This window comes from Typha angustifolia, chromosome 14 (genome assembly GCF_048772165.1).
Source record: "Typha angustifolia cultivar Huaian chromosome 14, ASM4877216v1, whole genome shotgun sequence".
In the NCBI taxonomy this organism is placed as follows: Eukaryota; Viridiplantae; Streptophyta; class Magnoliopsida; order Poales; family Typhaceae; genus Typha; species Typha angustifolia.
This window is the reverse complement of record NC_133252.1, coordinates 4,556,313-4,567,336: the sequence shown is the minus strand read 5'-3', so window position 1 is coordinate 4,567,336 and position 11,024 is coordinate 4,556,313. Positions and strand designations below refer to the sequence as shown.

General features: G+C 31.6%; 1 protein-coding gene across 1 annotated transcript; it reads right to left on the bottom strand.

Moving 5' to 3' along the window:
* Window positions 1-240: 240 nt before the first annotated feature.
* Window positions 241-8,588, bottom strand: LOC140776120 (annexin D3-like). Its single transcript, XM_073119703.1, has 6 exons — window positions 8,407-8,588; window positions 8,101-8,246; window positions 1,869-2,096; window positions 1,567-1,779; window positions 657-746; window positions 241-580 (listed from the first exon to the last, which is right to left on the bottom strand). Exons 1-6 carry the CDS (start codon window positions 8,480-8,482, stop codon window positions 374-376), a joined length of 960 nt encoding a protein of 319 aa, XP_072975804.1. The 5' UTR covers window positions 8,483-8,588; the 3' UTR covers window positions 241-373.
* Window positions 8,589-11,024: the final 2,436 nt, after the last annotated feature.

Sequence of the window (11,024 nt, the reverse complement as noted above, 5' to 3'; positions counted from 1 at the left end):
GGATAGGAAAACAACTGGAGAAAAAAGAAGAAAAAAATTATGTTACCTAAAGTAGTGAGAAAGATCACAGCTAGCCTACCTGCACCTAATTGGATTTAACAATAATGAGTATGGGAAACAACCACTGAAGCTTTGTTATTCTTTCGAGATAAAAAGTGAGTGATGGCATCAAATTTATGTGGGAAAAAAAAAACATGTTCATACTTCTAAAGTCCATAAATAAACAGTTTGATATCTACATTAAAATAGGTGATGAAATGTTTACATTGGAGCAACCAAGATCCTTGAAAGATGACAAGATAATCACAATGAATTTTGTCTTATTTAAATGATAATTCAAGTTACAGATCATGCGGATGGCTTGCTAGATGTGTCATGGATCTTCAATACCTACCAATGTTAGCAAGATATCCTTGTAATAACCGGAGGTGTCGCCGGTAACATCACGAGTTACAGTTGTCTTGTATCTGATCTTGTATTCCTCTTTGATCTTCTTCATATCAATCTCAGCTCGGCACACAATCGCTCTAGTTAGGGAAGCCTCATCTGTTCCAAGTCCTAGTATTGAAGACCTTATTACCTGGATAGAAGACATATTTCAACAGAATAATTATCTCTTACATGCTACTGGATGATATGGATATGCTGATATTTACCTCTGCAAAATGCTTTTCAGGTGATGCTAAGCATAAAACAGCAACCTTCAGCATTGCTGAAAATTGACTGCTACCATGATGCTCAATGTCCTGTAACAGTCAGAGCATTAGGGAATTAGATTAGTATCAATATTGATTGCCCTTCTTTTTGTACTGCGACCAAGGAATTATCATATAAAGTATAAACATGATGAAACCCTTCATTCGAACTGGATGATGAAAAGATTGGAGGAAGAGAGATATTGCTACCGAATATGGAACTTCTATACACCAATGAAGGAATCAAGCTTTGGCTATTTCAATCTAGAACTTTTTCTTTCCTCTGATTTATTTTGAAATATGGGTTGACGTACAAAGCTATGCATGAAAAATTAAAGCTTTTCCGTAAAGAAAAGTCAATATACTAATATTAAGGAATAATTTTTAGTTTCTTATTGTACTTTCTATGAATAAAAGCCAACTATCATCCAAAATGATATATATACTAGTTTACTACATGTCCCTACGGGCCAATATGTACAACTATCTAACCTCTTAAATACTTCATTGAAGGTGCTTAAAGAAAATAATATAATCAAAATTATCCTTGCTAATGCATGCCATTGGAGCTACCCCTTTGCCAATACCTTACCAATTTTGTCTGACTGTTTGACACAACATCTGCACATATTGTGCTAACAAGGTGTTGAGGCAGGGGCAAGCTGCAGCAAGTAAAATCTCTCAGGAGTCCTAAACTATTATTAGAACTCTTTGCTGCTTAAATAACCCCTATAAATGATACCTACTTGTTTCCAAAACGATTTGTCATCCAAAGGAAGCGAATCAGACAAGAGTTTTCATTTGCACCTTAGTTATACTTGGACTTGCTGATTCATGACTCAAATATTAGATAACTTGCTCAACGAGGTACCTCATCGATGGCTTTCCCATGATCTTGCTTATAATGCTGGAATGTTGCTTTAAGTTGAGACTTGTTCCTTGTGCTAATTATACGGATAACATCCTCATGGTGCGGTTGCTTCTTTTTTATGGCACTGTATAGCTCAACTGACTCAAATTTTGCCAAAACCTGATCCACATACTCACCCGTGTACCTATAGGAGGTAACAAGGCGCACCAAAAGCTGCAGAAATGAAGCCATTTTCCTCAACCTCTTGAAACTCCAAAATTAAGCTAGAATTTTGCACAAGAGCGAAAGCATGATATCTTTACCTCCTTGAGAGGCTCTTTGAATGCAGAGGAGAATGCAATATCTTCTTCAAGAGAGGAGTAGAAAAGGGAGCAGTAAGCCTCTCTCACAGCCATCAGATGATCTGGAGTTGAAGCACATGCAACTTCAATGAGCACCCAGATGTACCGGTCTCCCTTCTTCTTCAGAGCCTTGTTAGCTAACTTTGCATCCCTTTCTGCTGGGTTGGTTGCCCATAAGATCATTGCATTCTGAGGCACAACAAATGCATTTAGGTTCTAATAACAAAACATAATCAAAGAAAGCTTTATGAAATTTCTTAATAATAAATTACATATGAAGTATCTTCTTTTGTTAATTGACTAGTAAATTTGACTCGAATTTGCAGCATTCTTATGGCTTAGAGATCACTTGCTCAAATTTGGAACATAATGATACCCGAAAGTGTAGAAGTTGGTGATTGCCAAACTATCATGCTTTTATTTATGGTGTTCTTAGACTGCCTAATAACTAATGACAGTACAAGAACTGAATCAACTTTGTCATTAAATGGTTGTAAAATTTTTAACTTTATTCTTTCCACTAATAAGTTCTGACACTTTCCTACATCTAATAGACGATTCATATCATTTTTGCAGCTTACATATGATATTTCAGTAATTGATAGAGCATTTCTTGGGTCCAGCTCTAGCTTACCAACTAAACTTGTTGTGTATGCGAGGAGTAGTGTTAAGGGAACATGGCCGGACTAGTGATAACTTAGACATTGTCAGTTCTCATATCTTTCTCAGTATAGGTGCATATATAAGAAAGCAGCATCTCTGCAAAGTACTCCAATAGCATAACTTAAGTCATTTGAAGATAAATTTTCTTCTACAAGGACAATTTCATTCGAATGGAGAATTAAAAACGTTTCTACAATAGCTTGTAGCACTTCAGCCTGCAGCCTCTTTATAGACCAAAGAATTCGACAACTAAAATTGCCCAAGAATCTGAAAGGACCAAAAACCATAAAGGCAATCCAAATTAAATTCAGAGAGTGTGAGCCCTTAACAAGGCACCATCTTTTTACTTGAGAATCCTCTCAATATATGGTATCTCAGCTCATAGAGATCCAGTTACTTCTTGAAAAGCTCAGCTGCCTCCTCAAAACATGTCAACTCCATTGTTCATAATCAACTATTTTAAGATAGTTAGTTCAAAGGAATCATGAACTGTATGATGAAAATTGTGTGTCAGAACTAGTGGTTCCCAATTTATCAGATTTGTAGAGGCTTATAAAATGCAAAACAGAAGATAATGTATCAAGATCAAATACAATATGTCAATATCTTTCAAAGAAAACAAAACAAGATCATAGATGGTACCAGAGATTGCCGTTAATCTTAAATGGGCCTAAATCCTAGTTCAAAGTTTGGGTTAGTTTCACTAAAAACAATGCATTTCAGTCTATTTTGATCAGTTCTAGTTTCAATGTGTCAGTTTTGGACTTTCAATGAATAAAGTTCAAATATTCTAAACAATACAAGGAACAAGAGAAAATTAATAATGATAGAAATTAGGTACAAGTTAGATCAAATAGAAATCTATGTTGGAATCCGAAACATACTTAAAATAATTGTTATAAGGGATATCTTGATTAAATGATAGTCTTAGGGACGTTTCAGATTGGTTAGAACTAAACAACAAAATATTTTAGCACAACATCTTGATTTCAGAAGAAATTTTGTACATTTGGTCAGAATTGTATGAATCACAAATACTCGAATTAGTTGATTCATATATCAGTGATGCACTAAGTAGCCCAATCACAGATGACTCGAGATGCAAAAAGTGACCCAATCACGAGTGAATTAGCAATGCACAGAGTAGCCCAATCACAAGGTGTCACTATTTCACACTAAACTGAGTTCAGACCGCAGCATGAATCATATAGATAAGTTATAATAAGTTGAGTCATGTATCGATGATGCACTAAGCAGCCCAATCACAGAGTATTACAGTTTCTAATTCCTTTGACAAACAAAATACGAAAAATTCTAGACAATACTAGAAAATAATAAAATATGAGAAAATTAATAATAATATAAAATATAGGTACATGCTGGATTGAATAAAAATCTACCTTGGACTCTATTCTTAAAAAGAATTGCTATTAGGGTCGTTTTGGTTCAATGGTATTCTTGTGAGCAATTTCATATTCGTTGGCATTGAAATGCCAAATGTTTTAGCAAAATATCTCAGTTTTCAATGAAACTTTAAATCATGACTAGGATCATATGAATCATCTAATACTTAAATCATTTCATTCACGTACCGATAATGTACCAAGCAGCCTAATCACAAGCTGCTACAATTTGGACTTCTTTTAATAAAGACCCTACATTTAACTTATTTGTGGTTCACAACCTCTATTAATATTTGCAAATTGAACTTATATTTTATTAAGTATATGTAGAAAATACCATGTTGTTATATCTATGAAAAATTTGCATACGACACCCTATCTTTTAATGAAATTACAGTTGATACCCTATATTTTCACCATTTGCAAATCAACCCTAATGATTTAACGAATATATGCAGAAAACACTTGTTAGATTTTTTAAGTAAACTTAACTGAACTCTTAGATTAAATTAACTATACTAGAAAAATTACGACCCTCAGCTAAATTATACTTACCTAACTTATATTCAACATAACAAAATTTAATCTAATCCAATCTATAACAACCCAACCTAGTCCAACACCAACCTAACCTATACCCTACTGGAATTAAAGTACCAAATCCATCCCAACTCAAAACACAGAAAGCCCTAGAATTTGCTCGTTTTAATTTTTATGTGGAGGAGAAAGAGGTTCTCTTTATAAGAACAAAAAAACCCAAGCTATGCGTAAATAAAAATCTAAACTATATCTAAATGAAAATGCTAAACCCAAGCTATACCTAATATATGGAAAAGAACTTTCTTTTTTCTTATCAGATATTGTTCATCTCTAATCACATTATGCCCTAAAACAGAGAGAAGAAAAAGGAATAGAGGAGATGAAGGAGCTAAGGGTATTTTAGTCATTTTGAATAAATATATTTAATTTTGATAGAATATTCTTATCTGCCCAAACGGTGTTAGTTTAAATCTAATCTAGGGTGTTTTCTACACATATTCAATAAATCATAGGGCTCGATTTATAAATAGTTGAAATGTAAGGTGTAAACTATAATTTTATTAAAAAGGTAGGGTGTCATAAATAAATCTCCCTATATCTGTTAACTAAACTTAACCAAACTCTTACGTTAAGTTAACTATACTAAAAAGATTATAAATACCCTCACTCAAGCTATACACAACCTTACCTAACCAAACTTTACCCAAGTTATACCAAACCTTACGAAACCTTATCAAAGCAATTTTCTCTCTTGCTTCACTTTGGGATCTCTTACCTAAGGAAGAATAAGCAATCTTGTGCCCGAAAATAAAGAAGGAAGTGAGGGCATTTTAGTCTAATTCTCTCTTTTTCTCTTTCCTCTTCCTAAGAAAGAAAAAGGAATCTAGTGCCCTAAAAGAAAGAAGGAAGTAAGCATTTTAATTATTTTAGGGAAAAAATTGTAATTGACAGGATATTCTCTTTTTATGCCATCTGTCCAAACATTATAAGTGTAAACTAAGCTAGGGTATTTTTTACACATACTTAATAAAGCTTTGCGCTTGATTTGTAAATTGAAAATGGAGGGCGTAAACTACAAATAAGTTAAAAGACAAGGTGTTAAATGCAAATTTCTCTTTAATAAATCAGTTTCAAAAAATTATATACCAAATACAGAATACATGATAAAATTAATGAAAATATCAAACAATGGGTACAAGATGAATTCAAAAAAAAAAATCTACATTGGAATTTGACATATACTTAAAAAGAACTATTATTGTTATTGTAATTATCTATAGTTGATAATTCATGAAAAAAACACATTTAGCAGAGATTGGGAGGAGAGAGAGAGAGAGAGAGAGAGAGAGAGAGATAATCTCTATATGGGTTACAATGTTGAGGAAAACGTTAATTTTATTATGTTGTCTTCAGTGTGCACCTTGAACTACAAGGGAGAGAGAGATTGGCAGAGATTGGGAGGAGAGAGAGAGATTGAGAAGGAGGTAAGAGAGAAATAGAAATCATACCACAGTGGAGTTGCTACTGGGAGGGAGAAGTGTGTGGGGAAAGGGGAGGAAGAGGATCAATAGATATTGAGAGAGATTTATATCGAGGAAAATGTCTGATATAAGAGTGGCAAGGAAGATGTGAGCCAATTCAATATAAATGAGATCCAAAATGCTCACATGATATTCACATGCCAATTTCGGATGAAAAAGCCAACAATAAGCTAACATTGGGGTCAAATTGAAACATCTGGATAGTTCAGAAGGTCCTAGCATTAACTTTTTCTCTAGGTGATCAAGTGTAATTGAGCCAAGAAAAAACTACCACATATTAGAATATTCTGAATATATTCTATTATTTTCCTAAAGACAAATATTTTAATACCCCTCTAAAATTTACAATCCATCTCGATACCAATTTTTTTGTACCAGTTTCAACACCACATTAATTAAAAAAAAGGCATCTTGGTCCTTGGCACTAACTCTCAAGTTACACGTTCTTTTTTTCATTAAAATTTCTCTCTCCTAAGCTTTAAATATAAGAGATATGATTAGCCTTTGATTATACGAGACGCCACGTCGACACTTAACTTATGACAATTTAAATTTAATCTTTTATCTCTATAGGAGAAAAACTTCAATTTAAATTTGATTCTTTATCTCTATTTATTATCAACTTTTAGTTTAAATCAAGATTAATTGCACTTTACTCCATTATGGTTTGGCTCAATTTCACAAAACTCTTATGTATTTTCAATTTAAGTACTTAACATCATACAGTATTGACTAAAATGTAATTATTATTTTTTTCATCGTATTTGACTATACTAGTGGTAGAATTTGAAGATTATCATTAGAGACAAAGTTGTAAATGATTAGTTAGGCTTTCTAATGCATTTAAAATAATACTGATAAAATTTTATATAACAAAAATATAATAAAAAATATACATATATTCAATATAGTTATTATATATTTATTATGTATAATATGATCGGTATTACTTTAGATGAATTGCAAAACCTATCTAATTCTCTACAAATTTACCTCTAATAAAGATTTTTCAAATTTGACCTCTAACGTAGTAAAATATAATGGAAAAAATAACAATTTGTAATTTAGTTAAGACCATAGAGGGTTAAATAGTTAAGTTGAAAATGCACTAAGGCTTTATGAAAATTTGAGCCAAACCATAAGCAGGTAAAACATAATTTCCTCTTAAATCAATCTTAAACTAATAAGAGATATATGTAAGTAATTAAAAAATAATACAAGATATAATATAATTAAACCTCTATCACGATAACTATAAAAAGTCATCAATAACCTTATTCAAATATATATATATACATTAGTCTTAGTTAAGGTATATATATCTTTTACCTAATAAATCACTAAGATAATAATTGTCAATAAATTAAGTGAACGGCATACATATAAATATGAAATTAAAGGATTAGATAAATAAAAAAAATGTTGAGGGTTTAGATGTAAAAGAACTCATAAAATAAGATATTTTTAGGAGGTTATATAGTCAAATATCAACTTTTGAAGAGTCTATAGGCAAATAAGATATCTATAAGGGTATATATGTAAATATAAACTTTAAAGTATATATGCTAATAAGATATTTTTAGAAGGATGTAGATGCAAAAGTATACTAAGTTTTAAACTCAAATTATAATTTAAGTTTTTAGTATTCCTATTATACCTTTAAGTATATCAAGGGTGCTAGATTTCTCCTCATCCTAGATAGATAGATATATACGAAGAGTAAGTAAAGAAGAGCTCTTTCCTTCTTTTTCTCTCATAACATTTCTCACCTTGAAAAACAAACACCAAGGGCAATTTTGCAAAACCCAGAATATTCTTAGAATACTCTATAGAGCTGTTCTTTTTTATTTCTTAGGCAAGTACACCAATAGAATTTTAATCAAAAAAACAAAAAGTATCCCCAATAGAATTATAGGAGTTGATCTGTGGGCATGTAAAAAGGACAAAAGGAGGAGGTATTTTGCAATGAGTTTTTACCTAGGAGGAGGTTATCTGAATGAAAGAAAACCCCAAAAAAGAGGGGAACTTTTAAGATTGAAAACATACCCTGAAATCACCCGAGAGCTCGGCATGGAGGCGATCGACGAGTGATTCGTTGTAGAGTTTAGCATAGGCACCCGCAATCTCGGAGCGCTGAGACGCGGTTCTTCTACACAAAATCTCTATGAGGGCCTTCTCGCTCGTCCCCCACCCTGCAATCGCCCATCAAACCAAGAACAGAGAGAGACCCACATAGCAAAATGTTAGGACTTCAAGCTCAGACATTCCAACACAAACACACAGATCGAGAAGAAGAGTTTTTCTTCTCAAAAATGGGTAATGCATGGGAACTTGATGGTGATCGCTTCTCACCTTGGACTGCCTTCTTCAGATTCTCGGCGTCCTCGGTTGGGGATGGAAGGGGATTTGGAACGGCAATCGTTGCCATTGCTTCTCTCCTCCTCTGAGCTCGAGCGTAAACTAATGGCCAAACTAGAGGGACGTTTGGAAAACTAAAAGCTCTCGCTCTCTTTCACCTGTTGGCTTATTAGTTTAATGGAATTAATTAGTGCAGTTTAGGCCACTAAAGGGAACGTAGTGATTTCGTAACTGCAATTGCAAATAAATTTCGCTTTATAATCAAACTAGCTCGGTTTTTTGTCCAAAGCTTTTGCAATTTAATCACATTTAGTTTTTTATATATTGAGTATAATAAAAAGAATACAAGTTATGTATTGCAAATTAAAAAAGTCAAATACTAGTAAATTGTAAAAAAAGCCTCATTTTTTTAATCAATCTGCTATTCCTGGCAGAAATTTTTCTACCATCTTGTTGTAATTTTTAAAATAGTCAACGGAATGATTTAATATAAAAATTACTTTTGAGACAATAATTTATATAGAAATATATCTTAGAAGATAGTTTATTTATTTTTTTTGTGAAGGCATTTTTATGAAATAATAGTAAGTTGCTATTGAAAAGCTACTTTATAAACATCTTTCTGTTGCTTACTTGACAAAAATAATAATAATTTTAATTTTAATAATTTGTTAAATAATTTTAAAATTATAGTAATATATATAATAATAAGTTTTTGCAAATTGGTTAAAAACTGCTTATTTTTGTAAGCAACCTGATTTTTGGACCATGTTTGCTAATATAAATATAAACTGTAATTATCTAAGACATCATTTCCAAATACTCGCCTAGTATTTGTTATTATCCATTATACCATATCTATTTGAAGATTACAAACTTAATCACAAAAGAATTTATTCTTAATAAGAATAGGTGAGAACTAATGGATTTATATTTAAATCATAATCCACCACTAGAATGCAAAGCAAGTCTTTATATCATTCAAATACAAAATCACAGCTGCTTAACTTAATCATATGCTAATATAATTCTCAACATGATACTAGGCGTGCACTGAACTCATCTCCATGATACTAGACTACTAGACCCTTAACCACCATGATTTGATTCACATAATTAATTAGGATCTTCCAATGAGATGCACACTTAACCTACCTATAAATTATATGAAAATAATACTAATATATTAATAAAAAAATCCTTTTTTTTTAATGTTTTGGTATCCACTTCACAAGTCACAAGGCCTTGTATTAAAACCCAGTAAATTAAAACACGTGAAACACCATTTGCCAGCAATGCATTGATTCAAGTAATGTATCAAAATCATATATATATATTTAAATGGTGAGCCTAATAAAATCATCCAATATGAGGATGTGAACATGTCAATTTGTATTATATGTTCAGAATTATTTAGACCTCCAACAATATATAGCTGTACTCATTAATGTTGAGCAGGATAGCTACAGATCAGTTGATCCATTATTGATGGATGTTTTGTTACATATATATTTTTATTCCATTTTTTAACTACTTCTTCTGGATAACCTTCGTTGAGAGATCTTTATATATATATATATATATATATATATATATAATATTTTTTCTTGCATGTGGACATCCTATTAATTAATTAATGATGCATTATTTTATTTACTCTTAATTTGTATATAGAAGTGACCCCAAGGACATATAATTAAAGAGAGTTAACCTTTCCCTTTAAGTAATTGAAAGGATATCACCCTCATCCATCGCTTATAGAGGTTAAAACCTCAACAAACTCTCTCAGTATAAATTTATAGTTCCATGGAATATATTCATATGACAAAGTTAAAATAAAACATACCTATCTTCTCATATATTTTAAGTTCTCATTCATATATATATATTATAAATTAACATTTCGTTTTCATACTTATTTTTTTTTATTTAATTTATTTTCTCTGATCCTGGCAATCGAACAATAATATTTATTATGAAGACATAGCAACGTGAAACACGATGACGCAAATCTAATTCGGTTGGAACTTTATATATATATATATATTGCACAAAATCCATTTATGCATGTGTTGCACATTTTGATGGCATGCAGCTGATCCTCTGGAGCCTTGGCTGTAGGAATTTTCTTCAACCGGGATGCTCAGCCCAACCAATTAATAGGATGCTGGCCTTGTAGATTTTATTTTTAGTTACAGGAAAAAGAAAAAAAAAACTAGAATGTTCATTAGATATGTGATTATTAGTACCCTTAAAAATATTAATAATTAATTTGTTGGATATAGACAGTAAATTAGACACCTTATCCTATTTTATGAGTCTCCTAACAAATTGACATTATAACTTATTTTTGGAAGGTAGAAGGGAATATATCAAATAATTAGGTAGTTAGGTCTTTTTCTTCCTTTCTTTATATTTCCTTTTGTTAAATGTATGACCATCGATCTTAATTACTCATCTTCTCTTTTCTCTGAGGAGTAGCTGGAAAGAGGGACTGCATTAATTATTGGGTGAATAATCCAATGCTGGTGTTATAGACATATATATATATATTATATAAATGGCCATTTATCTATAATTTACATGCATAGGATTATGGAGTCCATGTCAAA

Bases quoted from the DNA above. Each gene is read 5' to 3' on its own strand.
- LOC140776120 (XM_073119703.1), bottom strand. From the start codon at position 8,482: ATGGCAACGATTGCCGTTCCAAATCCCCTTCCATCCCCAACCGAGGAC. The intron at 8,247-8,406 runs GTGAGAAGCGAT...GGGCGATTGCAG, and splicing joins TCTGAAGAAGGCAGTCCAAG to GGTGGGGGACGAGCGAGAAG. The intron at 1,780-1,868 runs GTAAAGATATCA...TCATTTCTGCAG, and splicing joins TCAAAGAGCCTCTCAAGGAG to CTTTTGGTGCGCCTTGTTAC.